Source organism: Alexandromys fortis, unplaced genomic scaffold (assembly GCF_014885135.2).
Source record: "Alexandromys fortis isolate MF-2015 unplaced genomic scaffold, M_Fortis_MF-2015_v1.1 scaffold_51, whole genome shotgun sequence".
Taxonomy (NCBI): domain Eukaryota; kingdom Metazoa; phylum Chordata; class Mammalia; order Rodentia; family Cricetidae; genus Alexandromys; species Alexandromys fortis.
The window spans coordinates 595,847-621,935 of record NW_026067925.1 but is presented as its reverse complement, the minus strand read 5'-3'; the positions used below and the strand labels follow the sequence as shown (position 1 = coordinate 621,935).

General features: G+C 44.3%; 1 protein-coding gene across 3 annotated transcripts; it reads right to left on the bottom strand.

The window, feature by feature from the left end:
- Nucleotides 1-1,278: 1,278 nt before the first annotated feature.
- On the bottom strand, nucleotides 1,279-24,429 carry Cd244 (CD244 molecule). Of its 3 annotated transcripts, none has more exons than XM_050143097.1 (9): nucleotides 24,175-24,429; nucleotides 13,380-13,697; nucleotides 13,016-13,291; nucleotides 9,672-9,776; nucleotides 9,044-9,198; nucleotides 6,606-6,671; nucleotides 5,087-5,149; nucleotides 3,769-3,825; nucleotides 1,279-2,679 (listed from the first exon to the last, which is right to left on the bottom strand). In XM_050143097.1, the coding sequence occupies exons 1-9, from the start codon at nucleotides 24,233-24,235 to the stop codon at nucleotides 2,599-2,601; spliced, it is 1,182 nt and encodes a 393-aa protein (XP_049999054.1). In that variant the 5' UTR covers nucleotides 24,236-24,429; the 3' UTR covers nucleotides 1,279-2,598. The 3 variants fall into 3 exon arrangements, 2 of the variants coding, with proteins under 2 accessions (XP_049999054.1, XP_049999055.1); XR_007591868.1 differs by having other exon boundaries at nucleotides 2,654-2,679; nucleotides 6,635-6,671; XM_050143098.1 differs by lacking the exon at nucleotides 5,087-5,149.
- Between the last annotated feature and the right edge of the window lie 1,660 nt (nucleotides 24,430-26,089).

The window sequence follows — 26,089 nt, the reverse complement described above, 5'->3', positions numbered from 1 at the left end:
TTGTCCTCTGCTCTCCACATGCATGCCATACATCTCCAAATAGACACTATTATTCATTATTATTGCTATAGTAGAAAGTAATCAATGGAGATATATTCGGTGTTCATCTAGATTGCTCTTATTCCATCATTTTTTAAGATTTATTTTATGGGGGGGCTGGAGAGATGGCTCAGTGGTTAAGAGCATTGCCTGCTCTTCCAAAGGTCCTGAGTTCAATTCCCAGCAACCACATGGTGGCTCACAACCATCTGTAAAGAGGTCTGGCGCCCTCTTCTGGTCTTCAGGCATACAGACAGAATATTGTATACATAATAAATAAATAAATAAATAAATAAATAAATAAATAAATAAATAAATATTTTTAAAAAAGATTTATTTTATGTGTATGAGCATTTTGCTTGCACGTATATATAGATGGATGTTTCTGTCCCACAACCATTCAGTCCCAAAGAAACACACAGAGGCTTATGTTAATTATAAACCGGTTGATCTATTAGCTCAGACTTATTGCTAACTAGCTCTTATAACTTAAATTAACCAATAGTTCTTATCTATGTTTAGCCATGTGGCTTAGTACCTTATTCAGTACAGCATTCTCATATTGCTTCCTCTGTATCTGACTGGTGACAGTAGACTGAGCCTTTCCTTACCAGAATTTTAGTTGTCTGGTCACCCTGCCTATATTTCCTGCCTGGTTACTGGCCAATCAGTGTTTTATTAAACGAATACAAATGACAAATCTTTACAGGGTACAAGAGCATTATCCCACATCATGTATGTATGCACACCACATGCATTTAGTACCTGTGGAGGGCCAAAGAGAGTGTTGGATCATCTGGAGCAGGAATTATAGGCTGTTGTGAACTATCTGATATAGTTCTGGGATCAGCAAGTGCTCTTAAACACTGAGCCTTTTCTCCATTATTTATTACTGTCTCTGTTCATCAAACTCCTTGGCTTGACTCCCAATATCTGCCTCCAGAACACAGACTCTTTTTAAATATATTCCTCCCTTGGCACTTACTTTATGACATGCTATGCCTGTGCTTATATCTAAGGGGAGGCCAGCCTGGTAGGCATATTTAAGAAAGAAGGATCAGGTAAAGCACAAGCAAGCCCATGACTTGTCTGTCTTTCATGAGGTTGAATAGACCCAAGCTTCTGACTTTCTGCTATCTCTGTGTGAACAAGACTGTCAGCTATCCAGAAAGTCAATCCCATCTCTGGCAGAATTTAAACAGACATGCTAATGTATGTTAATCAATGACTCACACATGCTGAGTGTTAAGAAGTTCATCAGTTTAATTCAGTCAAAGGATTGACATTGCCTCTGTGTAAGATCAAATTTTTATGTCACGCTCCCATGATAAGTGCACAGTGAGACTCTTGAAGAACAAGACTCTGACCCAGGCATGGTGGTGTGTGCCTTTAGTTCCAGCAGAGGAAAGAGAAAAATAACTAAACTCTGAGTTGAGCCCCTTGTTGAAGATCTGACTAAGTCCTCTCTTAGTTCATACTTCTGCTTTCCTGAGCTCATTCAGTCCTTCAGGCCTGTTTTCCCAGCATTGCTGAAGGAGCTAACCTGAAGATGGATAGCATGGCATATGGTACCCAACTGCCACATCTTTAGCAATCAATTATTTGAGCCCTCCTGTTGTGGTATATCATTGGGAGCATTTCTCAGGACTCTGAACTTGGATAAACTATGGTCAGAGCCCTCCCTCCAAGTCTATCATCACAGGGAGCACTCTTCAGGACTCTGAATTTCTAGCAATAGGACTGTAAACAAACTATCACATTGTGAGCATCACTGACCTTACCCACCTATTATCAGGATGGCATATGCTCTGGGTGATTCTCCTGTCCAGAAACCTGCTAGAATTGCACCATCTACTCTCAGTTCTTCCTGCTATCCCTTGTGAACAACTGGCTTGAAGTAAAGATGTGGGGTGATCAGGGGTTCCCCAAATTTGAGTGAAGTCAAGACTCCAGCTTCCCTGGGAAAAGCAATAGCTAGCTCACAGCCAGATAGCACAGCCTCAATGAGTAGCTGGGCTTCTTCACATTGTGGGCAGAGGAAGGGTCTAGAATGCAGGCATTGCATATTAATGGTATCAGGGTAGGGAATAATAACTTAGAGAACCACAAGAAGGGAATCTCCCTCTACCCCACATTTCTACAACACTGTATGGATTACAACCTCTCAGAGTATGACCAACACAACCTCTCTACCCACTCTTGTCTGGTCTGTAAGCTTGAGAGATTTTTTTAACCACCTTAATCTTACAGTAGCAGTTTCCAAGCCTTATATAGTAGTACATGCCTCTGTGATCCAAGAATTTGGGAAGTGTAGGCAAGGAGGTAAAAAGTTTAAGATTATCCTTGGCTCCTTAGCAAATTCAGGTTATTCTGGGTCATGTCAAATCTTGTCTAAATTTAAAAAAAAAAAAGAAGATAAAATATAAACCATGAATAAGCGTCTACATTCTTTCAGCGCAGGAACTGTTCCATAGACTCATACAACATCATCATCTTCTGCTGTTCTCCCTTCCAAAGTCAATGCTGATGTGTAACACAGGATGAGAACACTTGCAACAACTAGGAATAAACATCAAAGTTCTCTAGTTCTCTGCGGCTCAGTCTGGCAGGGTTGCGGGGGTTGAGGCATTGACTTCCAACCTGTAGGAGAAAGGGAGACACTTTAAACCTTCACCCTGGACTATCCTTAAAATAATCTTGTAGGGCATGAACTACTATCCCCAAACTAGACTAATTAAAGAAAAGAAAAGATCAGAGTGGCTTAACACATTCCTCAAGGCCAGTGATTATTGTGAGTGAAGGCAGGACTTGAATCCATCCTTATGCTCAGTACTGGTTCTTCTTTTAGCTACTCCATGTTTCTTCGTGGCCACCAGCTTGCCTTGGCCCATACAGTCTCCTCTGCAACTCTGAACTGTCAAGTTGGCTTTAAGGCTAGGTTACCACTGTAGAGCTAAGAATCCTCACAAGCAACCACATAGCCTCTCCCTTGTGACTAACGACATTTCTATTAGACCTGGGTGTTTTGGTTCTGAGGCTAATACTTAGGGTGTTCTCTGTGCCTTATTTTTTCTGGATATAAACTGCAAGCATGGAGGTGGGGCTATAACTCAATGGTACAGTACACCCAAGGCCCTGGGTTATCCCAAGCACTGAATAGAGCAAATTGAAGGCCATGGTTATACTATGCCTACATTATAGCATTTTGTGAAGATTAAATGAGGTACTTTGTGTGCAGGCATAGGCAAATTGCCTTTTAAGTTATAAAAAACCTTAATAATGTTATGTCTCTTTTCTCTCCTTCCATGTAGCCCTAATGGGCATCAGTTAGCTACCAGACTCAGTGTCACTTTTGAGCAATGTCCTCCGCAGAAGTCTGAGATCACCCACATTCTGAAGTAGTTCCCAATAACTTCCTAATTTTAGGAAATGATTTGGGGTCATTTATTTTCCCCTTTCTGACCCTCCATTGTATGCCCCACATGCATCTATTAGCATTAACATATAGCTAGGGAACTAGCGTGGGGACAGGCCTAAGTTAGACCTCAAGCCTCCCAGCCTTGAACACATAATATGACTTTGAGCTAGATATTTGGTCTTCTGGGATCCCTAAAATTTCAGCACTCCTGGGGCTGTATGGATGACCTTGTTATAAATATATCCTCTTGACTGGGTCTTGGGAGTACACAGACACTAAACCCACTGTGAAGGAGAGTTCCAGAATCTTACCTCATCATACACAGTGTAACTTGAGGGACAGTTCTGGTTCCTCTTCTTGGATCCAGACTAGAAATTAAGGGGAAAGAAGGTTTAAGTTTAAGATGAAAGATGTCTTGCTCCTGTCTCACATGCAAGATCCCAAAGAGAAAGCCCTTCAGCCAGGAGTCAACAAGTGATGCCTAATGGTACCCAGAGAAACACAACGCATTCTGGCCTATGATGTGTCCTCCTGAAATAACTCAGAATTTAGTTTCTGTACCCACACAGCTCCCAAATCCACAATCACACAATCCTGGTGTTCACAAATACAAACACACATCCTTCAGGCAATCCTAATGTAAATACCACTTGAACCCGTGTATCATTTCAATACACCCTCCTATAATGTGAACAACTCTAGCAAATACATGTGTACTAACCTTAGCACATATCATGAACACAGTGGGTTTATGAATCATTAGCTATGATTTCAGTTGTACATAAAATTTTTTATTATTGTGTGTATGGTGTATGATTGGGCATGTGTGCGGCAGGCAGTGTGCATGAGGAGGTCAGAGGACACCTTCTCAGGAATCAATTCTCTCTTTCCACCGTGGTTCTGGAGCTCACACTCAGGCCATTGGGCCTGCACAGCAGGTGCTCCTATGTACTTGGACAATCTCATCAGCCCAAAATTTTTAGAATATAATACCATCCATGCCACAGTGCCTATGAGCATTTATATGTGCATATATCACAGCATGTAATAAAAAAATGTCTCACAGTGGAATCCAAATGGATTGGATGACTCATTGGTTTAGAAGAAAATGAATGAAATTTGCAAACTTGACCTAAACACTTTCGAACCACAGTCCCTGGCCTGCACAGATTCCCAGTTTTGTGGAATTCCAGTTCCCCATTCTGCTGAGTCATAGCTTGTAACTCTACTCTGTGATTCCATCCATGAGAGTGCCACTCTTCCTGCTCCCTCCCACGCCTGTCAAATGGATAAGTGTGAGCCCCAAAACACACTGCTCTGTGTTTCCAGACATGTCTTCCATCTTGACTTCGGTCCCTGCGCTTTACCTACCATAAAAAGTCTAAGAAAATCCTACAATTCACTGTTCTCTGCATCTCAGAACTGCTCTTTTTTTCTACAGGAAGAACTGAAAAAGCATTTCTCCTTGTTACTCTCTAAACATTTAGATATGATCATTTAACAGAAGCTACTCAGTTGTACAGAACACAGCTCACTGGGGTATATGCACATGCTCTGGAAACACAGTATAGTACACACGTGCAAGACACATTTGTTCAATAAAACCCTCCAGAGAAATAGACTCCTCACCTTCCTGGAAGGCTGGATTGCTGAATAAAGTGTACATTTTTCATGTGATGTGGAATCAGAAGGCTAATGAGAAAAAAAAAAGTATTTCATAAATAAAGATCCAGCATAACTCTGCCTAAATGTAAGCTTGGTTAATCAATGGGAAGTCTGGAGCAACTAAAATGTAGGGCTTGACATTAGTTCCACTCTCACTGTTAGTAACAATCTCCATTTGCTGTGCACTTATGTTATCTATATTCTTTGTTTCCTAACTCTTATGTTAAATTTAAAAAAAAATAGGACTGTTCCTTCTGCCACATACAAGGTTAAAGATTGAGAAGAAGAAAGGGAAAGGATGAATAAGAAAGAAGAAGAAGAAGAAGAAGAAGAAGAAGAAGAAGAAGAAGAAGAAGAAGAAGAAGAAGAAGAAGAAGAAGAAGAAGAGAATAGATGCAGAATTTAAACCCAAAATTTTCCAGAGTTTCCTTAGTAGTTCAGTGGCTCCTTTTGGTCACACCGTCCTTCTCTAGACCTAAAATGCATGTTCATGGGGAAGACAACCATTTCCCTGGTAAGATAATCCAGGAGAGGAATCTCATTTTCACTCAGCATCCTGTTTAAGAGTTCTTCCTTGGGTTTGTTCAAGCTGTTCTCTCTCAAGCCCAGTGTGGCTAAAACCAGTGAGCAGGCAGGTATCATTCACTCTGGGGATGAATTTCTTTGTGATACAACTTTGTCAACAAGCTGAGGGTGTTGCTATTCCCAGACTTGGTCCTCAGAAAGTTAAGGGGAGAGAAGAGGAGAGGAGAAAGGGAGATAATAGGAAGAGAAGGCTTTCATCAGAAACTTCACTACTGTCCCATCACCAAGTACTTTCCCTTGGAAGAGAACACCTGACCCTGGTTATCAATGAAGTCATATTATTTGCCAATAATAGAAAATATCTTAGTAATTCATGCATGAACATCTATATTGTCTGGAGTTAGAGGCATGGCAGGAAGAGGTAGGATAGAAATTAGGAAACTGTTTGGCTTAACTTTCTTACAACTAATCTATGTGGCCCTGTATACATCATTTAACCCGAGTCTTAGATTCCTCATTTGTAAATTTCATAACACTGCCAAGAGAGATTTATTAGGAAAATGACCACTGTTGTTAAGTCTAAATAAGATTTTTTTAAGATCAATACACATCTATTCTTTCCTTAAGGGAGATAATGATTAATGGTACCATTAGGATAATCAGTACAAGAACTCCAGTTCTTCATATTACAGGAAAAACATAAGCTGGATCCTGTAACACAGCGCATTCTCCCACAGACAGCCTTGTCTAGATTTCTGCTATATGTGAATAAGTGAAAATCACTGTCAAAATACTCTGAGGATGCTGATCATTTCAAACAATTTGTGAGAGCACTGGTGGCTGTCTTCTGGCCCCCAGGAAACACCAATGTCCCATTCTCCTTCAATGGTATGTTTTAAGTAAGGCTTGGGAAGTCCCATATGCTGGAATAGGATGGATTAGAAAGGTTAGAGGATACCTTGTATTGAATCATAGAATAGATGGTACCTCCATCTCCAGGGGGTTTCTGCTCCACTGTCTGCTCCTGTATAGAAGAGTGAAGGGATTATATAATAGTCTATCTAGGCTGGGTTGAGCAGTGGACATCACAAATAAGGGGTCTCCAGGAGGAGGGAGGTGCAAAACTGGAAAAGACTCATCATCAAACATCCCAGGATGAGGAGAGAGGTGAAGAACAGTGATTTGCTGTGGACAAGCAGCAAGGAACCACTCAGGACAACCCAACAGGTTTCCTGGCTCTTTCTTCCCTTTAACAATGCAAACTCCCTTCTTGCCTTTGCTGGCTTTTATACCAACACAACCACTGACAGTGGGAAGAGCTCTCCACAGATCTGTGACCGGAACCTTTCCTCTTCAAGACATTGAAATTCAGAGTCCAAACATTTTAATGATGTTGCAGTCGTAAGGCTCCTCTCCAGATCCAGGCTTCATGGTTGGCTTACCCTGGGCCTTGATCCAACCCCAGAGACGTTATAATGCTGAGTGAAAGCCTTGTCTCAACAAGACCAGAGAGCACACACTCCTTCCTTCTTTCCCTCCCCTCATGCCTGCTCTACAGGCAATTAGAGATGGAAGTATTCCATCTTGCATGTCTCCAATAACACAGTGCCAAGTGGGGTTCTCATGGGGTCAGGAAGGCTACGAGAGTTCAGTGGGTGAGCTCTCCAGAAGCAGGAGGTTGAGACACAGAGAAACATCAGCCATTCTTGACAGTTAGAAAGTCAACAGGAGGGCTGGAGAGATGGCTCAGAGGTTAAGAACACTGGCTGCTCTTCCAGAGGTCCTGAGTTCAATTCCCAGCAACCATATGGTGGCTCACAACCATCTGTAATTTGATCTGGTTCCCTCTTCTGGCATGCAGACAGAGCACTGTATAAATAATAAATAAATAATTTTTTTTTAAAAAAGAAAGTCAACATGAGTTTGTTGCTTTTCTCTTCTGTCCAGACCCATGTGAATTTTCTCCTGAAAGGTTGAATCTGTGACCCAAAGGGAGGCCACATGAAACTTGGGATGGAGGCTTTCAAGCCAAACCCCTGAGTAGAGAAAAGACACCAGGCCAGACTGAGGTCAGGCAGGGAAGAATCTCAAGTCAAAAGGTGGTCAACAGTCTTAGTCCCCAAGAGGCCCCTTTTGTTCTAAATCATATTTCTTCCTGTGGTCCCCTTATTTTACCTAGTCTAATGTCATCTTCATTCGGGGTGACGGGGAGGATAATTTTATAAGCATTTGGGCATCATGTGGCTACAGGTAGATACATGTGCCGTAAGAACTAATAGCAGTGGGAAAAATCCATCTTCTTTTTAGTTCCCACAGTCCAATCGTTCATTGCTAGGACAAAGACAAAGGCAAAGGGGGCTTCTCTCAGCAAGCTAAGAAACAGACTTGAGAAAAGCTGTTCTCTGACATAAGAGACGAACCCATGTGTCTCTCTCTGCTTAGCAAAAGACATGGGGATGGGAAGAAAGCCCTTCCTCCCTTCTCCTCCCACCCTTCCCACCAGCACTAGCTGGCTGTTCTGCACCTTTCCCCTAAGCCTGTCACCATAGCCTGCAAACAGTACTGAGAGCACCTGCAGGCCCTCTGAAGGTTTCTTCTCCTAGCTGACTAGAAGATCTAGGTCCTGAAGAGAGCTTAGAAGAGAGGGGTCTTCATAGGCGAGCCTTTGGGTTTGCCTACTCTGTACCGAACTGATTGCCTTCTCTGCTACTTTAGCCATGCTTGGGCTTCCACTCAACTGTCTTTGAACACAGACCACTGAGGAATCTGCAAAACTCTCAGTCTACCTGCTCATGCTCACCAGTCTGGGCAGGGATTAAGAGAACCACAGCAGAGAGCTCTTAACTTCCGATCTCAGAAATATGGTCAGGCAATAGAAATATGAAGGTCACACTCATCCTGGCATTCATCTGGTAAGACTGAGTCAAAATGAGAATGATGCCAGAATGCGGTCTGGGAAGGCAGTATTAGCCACATTCTGCCCTCTGCTATGGATTTCTGCTGATTTGTGCCCCTTCTTAGCAGGTACAGGACAGCCCTGTGATGCCCCTTCTTAGCAGGTACAGGACAGCCCTGTGATGCCCCTTCTTAGCAGGTACAGTACAGCCTGTGATACCCCTTCTTAGCAGGTACAGTACAGCCTGTGATACCCCTTCTTAGCAGGTACAGTACAGCCTGTGATACCCCTTCTTAGCAGGTACAGTACAGCCTGTGATACCCCTTCTTAGCAGGTACAGTACAGCCTGTGATACCCCTTCTTAGCAGGTACAGTACAGCCTGTGATACCCCTTTTGCCCTGTTTTCATTTTCTCTGCACCATTTCTTTTCCCCTTCATCTCTTTGGTCAGAGCCAGGAAACTGGTAGAGAAAAAAAAATGGAAGAGGGCTGAAAATCACCTCGAAAAGACACCCGTTTGCTTCTCTTTGTTCCCTTCCATTTTCCTGGACAACTGAAAGAGATCCTGAGGCCCCAGAATGTTCTATTTGATTCCTCCTGACTTGTGGGTTCTTGACATCTTCATATATTGTTAAAAATTCCGTAGGATCAGACTCTGTGTAAGGAGGAAAATAAAGATCAGAACTTCAGAAACATTATAAAAGTTTCCTGTCCAGGCTTCTACTTCACAAGTCACCCCTCTACCACGGATGGTAAAGATCTTAAGAATGGCTCTAGAAATCAGGTGGGTTAATGCTCTTGCTAGGATATCTAAAGAGCACAGTAGAGCAATGACCCCCTCCCTTGCCAAACATCCTCCACCAAGCTGGAAAGTCACCAACCACACCAGGCACCTTAGATAAACCAGTACATTGGGGACCATGTTGTAAATATCCTGAAGCCAGCACAGCTAGTGTGGACAGGAGGTTGCAGACACCGGCTGTCCTCTCCCACCCATATTCACACAAACCCCAACACTTCTCCCAGGAAAGGAGAAGCCGTGTGCAGAGTATAGACCATGGACACAGGGTCTACCCACTGGTCCTGATGCTTCAAGACCCAGTGCCCCTTCTGGGGTCTTCTACTCACGTGACTGCTTCCTCTTCTTATTCCGTATGCAGAAGCAAGTGACGGCACCGAGAAATAGTAGGACTAGAATAACGATGATCACCACAAGGGGCAGAAGTGTGAATTCTGAGGGACACAGAAGGTAGGAGGACTGAGCCCTCACTTCCCCATATGTCAGCTTCAAGAACTATCCCCAAGCTCACTGTCCTCTCTCATGGGACCAGTCTCCTCGCATCCTCTGAGTTCATCACCCTCTTGTCCCTCCTCAGTTGGGTGACAGACTGGTCCAGATGACTTGCGCTACTTACTTACCTCACTGAGGTAATTTTCTTACCTGAAAGGAGGAGATAATGTTTTCTCCTTCTAGGGGATAATTACATGATCTGGTACCCATAAACATCTTGCATAGCAACGGTTACATCTATCTACTCTTTTCAACACAGCAAATACTCACCACTCACCTACTACTACAAACCTTCCATTTCTCCCTCCTGGTTCTTCCGCCCTCATTGCTTTTAATCTTTTGACCTTCTACATTTATCATTTGTATTATACATGGACTGTTATGTAATCCAACCAACAAGAAGAGAATGGGAAAGAATTTCATGTTACAGGTATCCACTAACGAGCTTTTCATAGACATCTCTCGATCTTAGCAGCAGTCCTGTAAGGCACCTCTTATTATCACTCCCATTTACCCAACTGAAAAATAGAAACAGATCCCAGTAAACCATGATGGAACAGTGATGGTATAGACCCCCGAACCAGTGTCCCTGTTACTACGCTTTACCTCATGCCAGCTGTTTTTCTGCCCATGAATCATTTAGTTTTGTTGTCCCATTTGGCTGTAAGTTTCTTTCTTTCTTTTCTTTGTCCTCGTTTTTCTTTAAGGAAAAATTCTTATATAATAGAGTGGGGCCAGTTCTGGCTAATGTACAAAGGGGAACTGTCTATGAACAGAGATTTTTTTACATTTTGCATAGGTTCTAACTAAAACATTGTATTTTTACACGGGCTTTCATCTGAAAATCTCTTTTAGAGTTCCAGAAACTTTGAGCAGTTACACATGCTTTGCAGAGACATGAAACTGCAAGTTTGGTTGCTTGAGGACATTCACAATAAAAAAAATCCTCAACAATGGCCAGAGCTGCTTTTCCAGGGCAACTGTTAACCACAGTCACCTTGGCTACCTGGCAGAATTGTGCTTTTCCTGATAGAAGGCAGAGGGTTGAAGGAGCAGTTGTCTGTCAGGGTCATCCCCTCTAGCCCTCTCAGCAGAGGCAGGCTCCTGCTGACATGGAAAGAGAGCCAAATGGGCAGTTGTAAGCAACCAGTGTCATCTCCTTGAAGGGCCCAGCAGAGACTTGAGTTGCTTTCTCTTCCTTGTAGCTTTATGTTTTGTTTTGTTTTTGTTTTTCAAGACAGGATTTCTCTGCAGTTTTGGAGCCTGTCCTGGAACTAGCTCTTGTAGATCAGGCTGGCCTTGAATTCACACAAACTTATTGGTAGAGAGATTCCATATGTTAGTTTATGATTTTCATTTCCTCCTTCGGTATCTATGCTTTGAGTTAGTACAGTTCAGATCTGTAGTTTCACAGAGGGCTTCCTAGCTCGGGATTCCTACTGCAGTGACTCCCTATTCCCTCAGAAGTGTGTTTCTGGAGGCTAAAAATTGGGCGTTTTTTTTTTTTTTCTAAGGCTGCTTGCTAAGGATTTAGCATCTCCACTGAAGGGTCTTCAAAGGCACAGGCCACTGGATTGAGAACACTGATATAGGACATTGTCGTAGTGGGGCTGTATTTCCTTGACAGCTCCATCCACAGCAATGCCAATCAGTGGTCCTCGTGCCTAAAGTGGATGGCAGTAGACCTCCATCCAGAATCCAGGCTCAAATGTGGAATACTTCAGGCCCAGGCCTGTGGGAACGCAAGCAGTGTTCCAGGGAAAGGTTCTGAGGACCTATTCCTTCTGCTCTTTCAGTGATTTCCTCCTCTGAAAAGAAAGAGATGTTCCTGACCCCAAGATAAGAAAATGCACTCCATGAACTTAAACTTAGCACTGTGGAAACCTGAACCCAAAGTAAGGCGCTGCACATATTTCCTGCTGCAAATTTAAGAATAGAGATTCTGAGGGTTGGGTTGGGTTGATTGGGTCAGGTCAGTGTGGTGGGGGTTGTGTAGGGTTAAGTTGGTTGATTGTGTTGGATGGATTGGGGAGGTGTGTGATGGGATAGGCATTTTGGGTGGGTTATGAACGGTTGGATTATCTGGGATGGGTTGGGTTCGTTGCAATGAGTTGGGTTCAATTAGATTTGGTGATTTGGGTGGGGTTTGGTGAGTTGGGTAGGATGGGTTGGGTGCGTTAGGTGGGTTGCATTGGGTGCATTGGGTTTAGTGGGCTATGTAGGGTTGGGTGGATTGGGTGAGCTGTGTAGGTTTGTGTTATGTTGAGTGGATTTGTAGGATTGAATTGATTGGGTGGGCTGTGGAGGATTGGGTTGGGTTAAGTGGGTTGTGTAAGTTGTATAGGGTTGGGTGGGTTGGTGGGTTGCATAGGGTTGTGCAGATTGTGTTGGGTGGGTTAGGTTTGGTTGGATGGGTTGTATAGGGTTGGGTTGGGTTAGGTGGGCTGTGTAGGGTTGTGTGGGTTTTATTGGGTGGGCTGTGTAGGGTTGGTGGGTTGTATAGAGTTGGGTTGGGTTGGGTGGGGTTGGGTGGGTTGTGTAGGGTTGGGTTGGGTTGGGTTGGGTTAGGTGGGTTATATAGGGTTGTGTGGGTTTTATTGAGTGGGTTGTGTAGGGTTGGTGGGTTGTATATGATTGGGTTGGGTTGGGTTGGTTGTGTAGTGTTGGATTGGTTGAGTTGGGTTTGAAATGGATTGTTTTTCTTAAAATCGCCCATGCTGACAGCACACTAAGCCTTTATCTAATAAAACATGATATAACCTTAAGTCTGGTAATTAAGGATAAGCAATAAATGAAGAACTCTTCTAGGTACTTGATATTTCTGCTGCCCCCACTGACAAGGTTACTGTGGTACAGTGCTATTACCTCCCAGAAAACTCTCCAGCTTGAGCTAAGACATCACTTTGGAGAAATTGGTTCTCTAATCTCTCAAACTAGGAAACAAATATTCAGGGAATCTCAAAAGACACTAAACAACTACATATTCCACATTAGGTGGGAAAACTAGAAGAGAAAGATACAAATCCTCCCAGGCTAAGACAGGCCTGTGCCTTTGAGAGGCCAGGTGCCTTCTACGGAAGGAACCAAGGCACTTGGTCAGAAGGCCATGTGACCTGATACCCAGGTCTCTTGTGAGTCTGGATGTGGAATCCCTGCAGTGAGCCAAAGTGCCCCCACTTACTTAAAGGAACACTCTGACAGCCCTGGGTGAAGTTCTGTGTGTTGCTTGCCCAGCTGACTTTGTTGCTAACATTGCAAGTATATGTGTGCAGGCTGTTGGCATCAGTTTGGTTCTCCAGGTAGGTAAAGTTCCTTAGTGTTGAGATCAGCTTGCTCCCTCTGTACAAAGCAAAGCTCACATTGTCATCCTTGGACACAGAGCAGTACAGAGACAGTTGACACATCCCATCAGCCTGGGTCTTCCACTCGCCCTGCAAGTCAGGGTTCTCAACACGATCTGGAAGCAGAGATTCTGGTCAGAGGATTCTGGAAATACAAGTCCTACAAAAATCAGAGGGGCAGAGTGAGCAGTGCCAAAAACTCACCAAGTATAAGAATCCAGAATTTCTTAGTGCAAACTCTTCCACTACAGTCGGTGATCTCCAGCTCATAAAAACCACTGTCTTCCAGCTTAGCTGACTTGATGCCAAGAGCAGAATTGGAGGAGTTAAAATCATATTTCATACTTTTGAAACTAGTATTTTCGTTTTTGCTATGTTTCAGGATCTCAGTTTTTTTAGTTGAGTTATGCAGTGTCAGCTTCCACTGAATGGTGGAAACATTTTCTGTCTGTATGTTGGAAGGCCGCAGCCAGAGAGGCTTTCCTGAGACAGCAGCCACTTCTTCAGTAGAATCTGAGCAGCCTAAGAAAAAGAACATGGTCTAAAGGTGACTGAAAGAGTATGAGACCCAAGAAGTGTGGGCAGTTGCCTTTAACTTCCTTAAGCTAAGGATCTGGGAGGAAATGTGAGGAGCCTAGAGCCCCAACTGTTTCTACTTGTCCCCAATCTCTGCCCTCTAGTTGGGAAAAACTCACAGACCATCAACAGCAGCTAAAATATTTTTTGAAGATTCACTTTTATTTTTAAAAAATATGATATATGCATGTGTGTCTGTGGAGGCAGTACTCAGGAAGCCAGAAGAGGGCCTCGGGTCCCCTAGAACTGGTATTTATAGACAGCTGTGAGTTGTCCTACATGAATGCTAAGCACTGAATTCAGGTCCTCTAGAAGAGCAGTATGCACTCTTTTTCAAATTTTATTTATTTTTTAAAAGACAAACTTTTCTCATTTTACATACCAATCCCAGTTCCCACCTCCTCCCTCACCCCACCCCTCATCCAGTCCTTAGAGAGGGTAAGGCTTCCCATGGGGAGTCAACAAAGCCTAGCACATTGCTTTGAGGCAAGACTAAGGCCCTCCCCAGTATATCTAGGCTGAGCAAAGTATCCCTCCAAAGAGAATGGGCTCCAAAAAGCCAATTCAAGCAGCAGGGATAAATCCTGATCCCACTGTCAGTGGCTCCACAGAATGCCCCAGCCATACAACTGTCACCCACATTCAGAGGGTCTAGTTTGGTTCTAGGCTTGTTCCCTCTGTTGTCAGTCCAGAGTCAGTGAGTTCCCATTAGCTCAGGTAAGCTGTTTCAATCACATCGGACAGAGGACTAATCTCCAAAATATATAAAGAATTCAAGAAACCAGACATCAAAATATCAAATAATCCAATTTAAAAAAAAATGGGGTAGAGAGCTACACAGAGAATTCTCAAGAGAAGAATCTCAAATGGTCAAAAGACACTTAAGGAACTGCTCAACATCCTTAGCCATCAGGGAAATGCAAATCAAAATGACTGATATTCTATCTTGCACCAGTCAGAATGGCTGAGATCAAAACTACCAATGATAATTTATTTTAGAGAAGATGCGGAGTAAGGGGAACACTCCTCTATTGCTGGTGGGAATGCAAACTTATATAACCACTCTGGAAATCAGTATGGCGGTTTCTCAGAAAATTGGGAGTCAACCTAGCTCAGGACCCAGAAATGCCACTCTTCGGCATATACCCAAAGGATGCTCAATCATACTTCAAAGACATTTGCTCAGCTATGTTCATAGCAGCATTATTTGTAATACCCAGAACCTGGAAACAACCTAGATGCCCCTTAACCAAAGAATGGATTTTAAAAAAATGTGGTACAGTTACACAATGGAGTACTACTCAACAATAAAAAACAATGACATTGAAATTTTCAGATAAATGGATGGAACTAGAAAAAACATCCTGGGTAAGGTAACCCAGACCCTGAAAGATGAACACGATATGTGCTCATTCATAAGTAGATATTAGACATAATACAAAGGATAACCAGCCTATAGTCCATGACTCCAGAGAAGTTAGGTAACAAGGAGAACCCTGAGAGAAACATACATGTATTCCCCTGGGAAGGGGAAATAGACAAGATCTCCTGAGGAAAGTGGGAACCCAAGGGTAGGGGGAGAAGGGAGGGCAGAAGGGGAAAGGGGAGGAGAACTTGAGGGAATGGAAGGGTTGAGATGGGGGAAGGACAGAGAGGGAGAGCAAGGGAAGTGATATCTTGATTGAGCGAGCCCTTATGGGACTAGCAAGAAACCTGGCACCAGGGAAATTCCCAGGAATCACACAATGACCCCAGCTAAGACCCTAAGCAATAGTGTACAGGGTGCCTGAACTGGCCTTCCTCTGTAATCATATTGATGACTACCTTAGTTGTCATCATAGAACTTTCATCCAGCAAACAATGGAAGCACCCCAACTTCAACCAGTCCAGTGTAAAGAGCAGTGTCTCCAACTTGGAAATGTGAATGGTTAAGTTCAATCTTTAGGCTTGAAACCTTGTACCGGACATGACACAGTAAAACTTCCTTGCTACAGATCCTCACAACCCCTACCGATATAATATCCATAGACTGAGTTACCAGAACCACCTTAGGCTAAGAGGCTGAATGTTCCACCTCTCCTCTTGCAACATCAGGTAGCTGGGCAGGAAATAAGACACCAATTACTCGGAGATGGGATAGGTTTGTCTTAGAGATCACTGACAGACCTTCACAGAGTAACCATAACTTAGTAGAAACTGCACAAGCCGGACAAAGTACACACACACACAAGCCCTGCATCAGAAAGACCTAGGCACCCGTGGACCAGATGAGTGTCTCAGCAGACACCACCTGGTGTGGACTGTATGGTGACCACTGACGCTTGACAACGTTCCAGCATTTTGACTTTGGGGATCACAATTCTCTAATATCCTTTACTTTCATTTTTAATGATTCTCACTATTATGCTTTTTCCTTTGGGAAATTTTGTGTGGGTTTTGAAGGCTGAAGATGCATAAAATGGCAGTCTTTCTAAATAAAACAATTCTTTGAAAAAATCTCCATCACCATGGAACCATAGAGTGTGATAATTCTGCCTACTCCTATACAACTTAACACCAAGCTGCCAGAAAATTTAGGTCAGTAACATATGCTTGATAAATAAGGTATGTTTGATAACCAAGATTTATAAATCCCTAAAGTCTACAGTAACCTTTTCCAAAGGTCAGGCATTTAGACACAAGCCCCATTCTCTTGGGGTCTTGAAAGTTCCTGCTTGCTTAAAGAGAAGATATTCTTATCTCTGGCAAGAAGAACTTGTGGCCCTTCTGAGAACACATGATTCGGTGCTGGCTTCCTCAACTCCTGATCACAAGCCACAGCCCAGCTCACATGTCCCCTTTCTCTCATGCAATCCTTTGTGTGATTATAGAGTATAAAGTTGTAACCTTCTTTCAATAAATGGGCAGCCATCCTGATTCACCCCTAGATCCTGTTAGCTCCTTCCCCTTGCTGACTCCACACCTCCTTCTTGGGACCTGAACCTCACTGGAACTGGACTCTGGCATTATTCCCAGCTGTAGCACAGTCCTTGTTCATCCCTGAGAATGTAGGTCCTTGAGGTTGTGAAACTCAAGCATGACCCAGGTTACCATCAACCTAGGTTGTCACAGACTGCCTTCACCAACACAACCTGACCAGGGGAGAGGCTTACCAAATTCTCATGGGTCCAAGGCCTTGGTTCTTGACATGGCCAGCTCATGTCAAACACACATTCACTCAGGATTTCACTCACTCCCTACACCCCAGCACTGCATAAACTGTGCATCCCAGAATTCTGGGGGTAGTGGCTGGAGGATCAGGAGTTCAAGATTGCCATTAATTATGTAAGGAGTTTGAAGGCTGCCTAAGACACACGAGACCTTCTCTCCAAGAAAGAAAGGAAGGAAGGGAGGGAGGGAGGGAGGGAGGGAGGGAGGGAGGGAGGGAGGGAGGGAGGGAAGGAGGGAAGGAAGGAAGGAAGGAAGGAAGGAAGGAAGGAAGGAAGGAAGGAAGGAAGGAAGGAAGGAAGGAAAAGCAAAAGAAGGAAACTTACCTTATCTCTAAGGAAATGAATAAACTAGAAATGAAGGAGTAAGATAAAATTTTCCATGAAAATTGAATCAAAAAGACAGTAAGTCACACTTCTATCATAAAACAGTCTTTAAGTGGCTACCAAAATTATCCTATGAATAAGGATAACTAAAGGATCTCCTTAATTAAATTTATGAAAACATAATAGAAGTTGAAAAGGTCAAAAGAATAGAAAGATATGATGCATTCTTGGATTTGAAGAATCATTATTGTTAAATAGCACTACTTCCTAAAAATAATTAATGTGAGCTCTATCAAACTATCAATGTCATTCTCCACAGAATTAGAAAGAAAAATTATTATGCAGTTACCCATGAAGGCCAGAAGAGGGCACCAGATTTCTTTTATGTGCTCAGCGTTGCTCCAAAACTGGATTTCCTAACTTTAGCCCTTAGCTTAGTATTCAGTGCCCAAGAATTCCTTCTTGGGTGTTGGGAGGGAACTTTGTGCTGTGCATCTTTTAGCAACATCCCTAGCCTCTGCCCACTAGATACCAGTGGTACCCTAGCTTCAGCCATGACAAGCAAAAAACATCTCCAAATGTTGCCAAATGTGCCCTGGGGAAAACTGTCTTGGAGAAACACTATTCTGAGCATTCGAGTGTACAGTGAGCAAGAAAGTCAAGGTTCTTTTCTCACACAGCTCACATTCCTGTTGGGATGTAAACAAGCAGAAATTTTGAAAAGATTTCTCAGAGAGGCCTAAGGGTTATGGGAGAAAAAGTTTTAATTTAAAAGGTGGCACCAGAGTGCCTAGAAGCATGTGGGGACCTCCAGATTCCTGGTGGGGGAAGACCTCCCTAAGGGTCGGACTGAGAAGTGAAAGATAAGCTCCAGATAACAGTTCATCATCAAAAGCAATGAGGGCGGGAACTCAAGCAGGACAGGGACCTGGAGGCAGAAGCTAATTCAGGGGCCACAGAGAGGTGCTCCAGATGGCTTGCTCAGTCTGCTTTCTTATAGAACCATGGACTACCAGCCTAGGGATGGCACCACCCACAATGGGTAGAGCCCACTCCATGACCACTAATTAAGAAAATGCCTTACGGTTTGCCGATAATCCCATCTTCCCCATCTTATGGAGGCATTTCCTCAACTGAGGCTCCATTCTCTCTGATGACTCTAGCTTATGTCAAGTCGACATAAAAGTGTCCATTACAACAGACCTCCTGTCAGCTTGACACACAAGCACACCACTTTTCAGTGAGAATCTTTCCTATCACATTTATCCCCAAGACGGCATCACAGTATAAACATAACTCTTTTAAGAGTCCCACAGTCCTTACAAAGTCAAATACGTTAAAAGTTCAGACTCTTTGAAATATCCAATCTCTCTAAAAACTCTCTTTTAAAAGTTCAGTCTTTCAGCCATGAACTACTGAAAAAAATTAAAATTAAGGCAAATGTGTTCATCAAGAGTGAAGAACCAGGGCACAGTCGCAATTTGAATAAAACCAAACCAAACTCCAACCGTGTAAATAACTCAGTGTCCAATTATCTGGGATTCACTCACGAACTTCTGGGCTCCTCCAAGGGACTTGGGTCACTTTTCCAGCTCTGCCCTCTGCAGCACACACCACTGGTCTTCTAGGCTCCAGCTGGCTCCACTCCACTGCGGCTGCTGTTCTCGATGGTCAGCCTATGGCACTGCCCTCTCCAAAACTCCTGGGTTCCCTTGCTGCAACTGGGCTACACTTTCACCAATAGCAGGGATTCCAGCCCTGGCACACGGTCTCAAGCCTCAGCTGCCCTACATGACCCCTTCATGCCTTCAGAAGCCAGGACCGCCGGGTGACTCCCACCCTACCAAGTTCAGCTGCCAGCGCGAGGCACAACCTCTACACTGGCTTCAGCCAGTACAGGTCAGGACATAAAGATACAATGTTGGCGTAAGAAGAGTGTGCCTTCCTCTGCACCAGGGTATTAGAAATGGCTGCCTAGAGGAGGTGGCTGGGAGCTGCCATTAGAAGACAACCTTGGTGTCAGCCTAGTGGGTGGAGAAAGAGTGAGGAAAAGGATTTTACAGGCAAAGCAGCAGCATGGGCTGAGCTGCCTGCCAGCGCTCTGGTCTAATAAGGATTGTAGCAAAGCTTTCTTCAACGGTTTAGAAAGTGGAGTGGCAGACAGACGTTTAATTTTTAGGTGTTTCATAAAACTGTGAGAGGTAGCACAGATATCAAAAGTTGCTTAATCTAAAAGCATACAGTACAATAGATAATAATAGGTAAGCTGCTGTGTGCCCAGCGGCAGGTCAGAGCAAAGATCCACTCTGTTCTCCAGTATCACACGATTAAGTGTGGAGCGTACAGAAAATGGAGTATTCTGTTAGTTCCTAAAAACAAAACGTGAGAGTTATAGTCGTTATTAACGCTACCCTGTACTGAGGGCAATGACTGCATTATGCCACTATTCTTTACTTTTTTGCAATGCTGAATGGATTTATATACCTAATATGGTTTTGTCCATAAATAAAAGATAAGGGGCTAGCAAGATGATTCAGTGGACAAAGGTAGGTATATGCTGCCAAGGTTCATGATCTGAGTTCAATCTCCTGGACCCACAGGGTGGGAGGAAAGAATCAACTCTCCGAAGATGTCCTCTGATCTCCACTTAAGCACCATGTCTCAAGATCACACACACACAATAAAATGTAATGTTAAAAGATTTTTTAAAGAGGAACCAGAAGCTGAGGATGTAGCTTAGTTAGTAGAGTATTTGCCATGAAGTCCTGGGTTGGACTCCCAGCACCCCATAACCTGGCCATGATGGCACACATTAATAATTCCAGTACTTAAGAGGTGACGTTAGAGGAATCAGAAGTTCAAGGTTAGTGTGTGTGTGTGTGTATCGATAGCTTCCAGGAGAGGGAAACAGAAAATCGGTTTTCTTCAATGAAGGGACACTGGATATATCTACCACACTCCAGGGTAGGACCCATACTCGAGTAGTTGACCAGTACTCATGTCTGTGTATGAGTTTTTATTCGAAAGAAAAACATAAAGTTGAGTGGGTAAGTAGGCAGGTGAGGGGTGAACCTGGGAGGAGTTGGGAGAAAAGAAAGAAAATGATCCAAATATATTGCACGAAAGTCTCAAAGAATAAATTAAAATGTTTTTCAAAGGGGCAAAGGAACTCCTAGGATTTTAAGGGCTCAGCTGAGCTCAGAGGCCATGAGTCTACATCTGTTCTTTGGAGAATTTTCTCCTACAGGTCACTCGCAGTTTGCTCCTCTTCCTTGAGAAGATCTTGGGGATCTTCGTGAGGGGGAAGGGAGCAGGATCCCAGGGCTTGTGAGTCGGGACAGACAGCTTTCCAGAGAGGCCTACTTGGACTAAACGCTACAACTCCACTTTATTTCAGCAGGAAAGGGGAATGAAAAGGCTGGGGACAGCTACGGGGGCATCCCCTAATTTGTCTAAGAGGTGCTCGCCTATCAAAAGGCTCCTAATACGTGCAGCAAGGATATCTGTCAGGGTTTGAGCTAAAGATAAGTCAGGCGTCCGGTTTTAAAGGCAGCACCTAGTTTTGAAACAGCTTTCAGATAAGGTCAGTCCTCCAGGCCCACGGACATTCTCCAGATAAGGGCAAGAAGAGAGCCAGAAGTCTTGCTGGGAAGGAAGGGGGCCCCATATTGCCAGAGTCTAGAGAAAAAGTTGCTAGGTTTATGGCAGACTGCGACCTCTACCAATCAACAATATATCCCAACCTGGTCTCCATGGTCAGTGAGAGGAGAAAGGCAATTGAGTTGGTGTGCACTTCCTGGAGGGGCCGAACAGCTGAGACACACAAGTAAATTTAGTGGAAAGACAAGAACTGTGAGAGAAAGAAGACCTTAGTCCCCATCCCGGGGAGGTGTACAGTACACGGGAGGGAAAAGGAAATGTTAATATGAAAAGATGAGAGAAAGAAAGCGTAACTTCACAAGTTCTTATATGCTCAGAGTGAGGTAAAGAGTACAGCGATCGTCAGTTCAGAAGGGAGTGGCCGCAGTCAGTTCCGGTGGTCAGGGACGCCACAGCCCCTGCTGTTGCTGCTGCTTACAGACTCGGGGGCTCTTTTCCGGTGGTTAAGAACGGATGAGGTAAAATATTAAGTATATAGAAGAAGGACGGGAAATTTAATGACCTCTACCACTGCTTGGGGAAGTGAGCAGCAAGCAGAAAGAATGGTCAAGGGCTCTGATGCAACAGGGGAGTCACCCACGCTGACACTTCCCAGGGATCAGTCAGCTCAGCTTTCTCCAACCTAGACTTACAGTTCACAGGAAGACGGGAAGCCTGAGCTCCGGAGGGGGGCGGGAGGCGGGGCGGACGGGGCAGGGGGGTGGGGAGGTCTTTCTTTGTGGGGGGCTTGTGTTACCAGGCTTGGGGCTGAGACAGCGGATGAGGTCAAATGCTGGGGAGTGAAAAGAGACAGAGAGTTCTTGGCAGGGCCAGCAGCAGCCAAGACAAAATAGTGAGTTCCTTGCTGAGGCCCCAGCCTACTTCCTTCTTCCTCTCTCTCCACTTAGCTTTATACTGACTGACCACAGCCTCTCCTCAAGCAAGCTGATTCTCCCCTTTCTGTCAAAACGGACCTAGCTTGTGTCCCTCTCCTATTCCCAGTTCACCTAAGTATCTAAGTTTCTCCAACAGAACTACTGCCTTAGGCTTCTCATTCAAACTCTGTGTTTTCTTTTATTTAGGCTATTTCCAGGGCCAAGGTTGGTTCACATTATCTAGTTTTCTGAGTAACCCCCACCTGGAAGAACCCATCGTCTTCCCAGAGTCTTTCAAATGTCCCTTGACTCTTAGCACCAGGGCATCTTCTGCCTTCCCTTATTTTCCTGTCTGAAAGAAGCTCAAGGGTAAAACTGTTCAAAGATAAGATCAGCATCTGAGGGTGGGGGTGTAATTTAATTAGTAGGGTCCTTGCCTCCCAGGGCCGGACGCTCTGTGTTCCAGGCCAACCTAGGATACATGAAATTCTATCAAAAAAAAAAAAAAAAAAAAACCACTAGGCAGTGGTGGCACTGGCCTTTAATCCCAGCACTTGGGAGGCAGAGGCAGGTGGATCTCTGTGAGTTCAAGGCAAGCCTGGTCTACAAGAGCTAGTTTCAGGCCAGGCTCCAAAGTTACAGAGAAACCCTGTCTCAAAAAACCAAACAAACAATAACAAATAAAAGCACAGCTTCAACTGATTCCTTGCAAAATTTTTGCTTAATTCCCAGCACATAGAAAAGCCATGATGAGTCTGTTTAATTAATTCACGAATGCCTTTTGCCCTGCTGAAAACAGCTCGGCAGCACCCCTGCTATGAGTCGATACCCTTGACCTCTGGGATCTGACCCTGAAAATGTGCTGTTAAGTGTTTGGAAAGGCTCACAGCGTTTTTATAATGCCGTTTTACAACGCCAAATGTCCACCCATAACAGAATGAACAAATTAAAATGCAAACATGAGACAAAATATCACACAGACTTGAAAGGGATAAGTAGCCAAACCTCATAAAAATGCTAAGAAGCCAGGAACCCCCGTACCATCCAGGCAAAACTAACCTGTGAGATTTGAAGTTAGAATATTATTTTTATTTCTGGAAAAGAAAGTAGGTAGCGATTGGGGGTGAATATGATTGTTCCAAAGTTGTCTCCAAAGTAACTGGCTGACATGCACATTTCTGTACATACATCACGGTTTAATAAGCGTTTGTTGGTAAATACATCATTTGGCTGCCTCTGGAGTGATTCCTGCAGAGCTAGAGCTCCTTTGGGTCCCTGAGCCAAAATCTCTCCCACACCCAGCTCCTCCCCCAACTCATGCCTTGTTTGAGAGGAGAGGTGATGCGTACAAGTTGAATTCAAAAGACTCTGACCTGATAGAGCCTCCCTGAGGTCCCTTCCAGAGCAGTGACAACTAGTACCAGTCCCCCAAGGAATGCAAGGTCCAACACAATCCATCCTGGGAGACATCGTCTCAGCCTTTCTTCCTTTATCTCCATCCTCACGCAGACCCAAAGCATCCAAGGGACTCACAATTCCCGCCCCATCCTCTTCTTCAGAACAGACAGCCAAAAATCTGAATTCAGGGCCCCAGATGAACTGTGGGGCCCAGATGTACCCTCCCTGCTTTTATGTGTCTGACTCAAGTTATCATCCTAGTCCGTCTTCATGATTCCAGAAAATATGTGCTTATTCACTCAACAAACATTTTGAATGTCTGCTCTGTCAGGCATGTCGTGGCACTGTGCTGACAGCATGTAGCCCCCTACACATATGTGCCCCCTACACATATGTGCCCCCTACACATATGTGCCCCCTACACATATGTGCCCCATACACACATGTGCCAAGGGTTTATGCAACATGATCCTCAATGTCTATCATCTGGCTTAATACAGAGCTGCTCAAAACATATTCAGGGGGGCAGATGGGAACGGAAAACAATATGTACTGAAGCTCTGCTTGTGCCAGAGACCATTCTGGATGCCGAGAATACAGCAATGAAAAAAAAAAAGATTAAAAGCCTTGGTCTCTAGGACCTTACAGTGGGGAAGGCAAGGTGGTGTTTGGACAAACAGGATAAAATAGAAATCCCACGGCTGGCAATGAAGCTGCTCCCAGACAGAGAAAACTAGACGTGAAGCCCGAATGTACACATCACTCCGGCTTTCCACACTTCACACGGACTAAAATCCGTGTGCTTCACAATGGCCTACAGGACCTGGACCACTTCCTCCAGTCTCTCCTCTTGCTCCCTGAATTCCAGGTGACTATGTAGATGGCATAATCAGAAACTGCGAGTTCTGATCTCCCAGACACATACATGCACCCATGAGTCCATGCCAGCCCCACCCCACACCAACCAGGAATCCTTACCGTGACCCTGGTGACCCCTGAGGAGCAGGAAGAGTGCAAGTAGGGCGGCTTGCCGCAGCATCCCCACAGCCCCACAGAACAGAGCAGGCCAGTGGGGGCCAGAAGAGGCCTCTCCTCTTCGGGTGCTCAGATTTAATGGGCTCAGCAACTCAGTCAGTAAGACATGAACATGGAGCAGAACTGCCTCTGCGCCTGTCCAGCCACAATTTCCTCAACTCAAGGCTGTTCACTTCTGCTGTGAGCTGACAAGGCCACTGAGAAAGCCCCAGTCTCTAGACTGGGTCTAACCGTTCCCACAAGCTAAGCTGCCTCCAGTGGGCGGGTGCTCAGAGCTTGCAGTGACTCACAAAACCAGCTGCAAAGAAAGTCATAGCCCTTGGTCTGCCTCAGGCCTGTGTGCTTTATCCTCAACCCTGCTTGCAGCGTGGAGAGAAACAAACAGCCATTATCCCAGAGTGCCCCAAACCAACACACATTGGGGAAGCGGAAGTGGGAAGGAATTTGTAGGTAGGGTGATCTGAGAAGAAGACCCCTGAGTAAGTGGTTGAAGGAGAGGAATGCATGGGGTGATTTAGGAAGAGACATAAAGTTTAGAGTTTGCTGGGAAATATCTAACCAGCCTAGGACATCTACGATACCAAATGTTCAGCATGTGCAAATTGTGACCCTCCTTTAACCTTCCCCAAGAGAGGATGTGAGCCCATTGGTGTTGGCCACCCATCCTCAGCTGGATTCCATCCTGTAGAAAGCAGGCAGACGATCCCTTTGAACTCCATGGAAGGATGGGGATAATGGTACCCCACCTTCCTAAGGACACTTTACTTCAAGGCCATACCTAGAGTCCATGCCTCTTTCTTCCGCTTTTCCCCTTAGCAACAAATACTTGTGGTTTCCCTCCAAATCCATCCTCTTTATCCTAAGGTCTATCGCTAGACTGACCAGAACTGAGCAAGATGACATTGAGACTCTTGCCTGCCAGTGGAGGCAGCACAGATGCTCTGGACAAGACAATCAATTTGGAGTCAATCACCTGGCCTTGAACTCCAAATCAACTTAAGAACCTGTGTGGTGCTGAGCGAATTACTCTCTGAGGCCTAAGATCAACAGTCCTTGGGCGGGAAAGATGGCTCCGTCGGTTAAGGTACTTGTCCTTAAGCCTGATGACCTGAGCATGATCCCTAGGATCCACATGATGAAAAGAGAATCAGCTCCACCTCTGACCTCCACAAGGACCCAAAATGTAAATGAGCACCACATGCACACATAAGTAAATAAATACGTGGTTTTTTTTCTCTTAAAGATCAGCAATACTTGACTGTCCTCCAAGATAGTTTTTAGAATCAAATTAATAGCTATCCCTGAGAGTGTGTATATAAAACTCTGGTGCACACATGTATAAAAGTGCATAATAAGGGAGCTGGAACGATTGCTCAGTGGTTAAGAGCACTGGCAGCTCTTCCAAAGGTCCTAAATTCAATCCCAAGCAACTACAAGGTGACTCACAACCATCTCTAGTGGGATCTGATGCCCTCCTCTGCAGATAGAGCACTCATATACTTAAAATAATTAAAATAAATATTTTTAAATGCCGTAATAAACCCACAACTTTGTATGTTAATCTTTTAAGTTAATAATAAGTAAATCTGAACTTTTTGTCCCATTCTTTTAACTCATATCTTGAAATCTAGTCAGCAGTATGTTGGTATTAGTAAGTGGAGTGTTGAGTGAGTGATCAAGTTTTGAGAACAGAGCTCTCCTGGATGGAGTAATGTTCTTATTTTAAAAGCAGGGTAGGGGACCCCACAGGCTCCAAGAATCCTGCTCATTTTCCATTCTTTCTACCATGAGAGGACAAAAGTGTTAGCAATCTGCATATCCCAAAAAAGCCTTTAGTGCTGAAGGCATGAATATGCTC

What these genes read in the sequence shown, in the direction of transcription:
- Cd244 (XM_050143097.1), bottom strand. Translation starts at nt 24,235, where the DNA reads ATGCTGCGGCAAGCCGCCCTACTTGCACTCTTCCTGCTCCTCAGGGGT. An exon ending in CAGGGGTCACCAGGGTCACG is followed by an intron (nt 13,698 to 24,174) that starts GTAAGGATTCCT and finishes TCTTTTTCTTAG; the next exon opens with GCTGCTCAGATTCTACTGAA. An exon ending in CTGTCAGAGTGTTCCTTTAA is followed by an intron (nt 9,777 to 13,015) that starts GTAAGTGGGGGC and finishes TGTGTCCCTCAG; the next exon opens with AATTCACACTTCTGCCCCTT.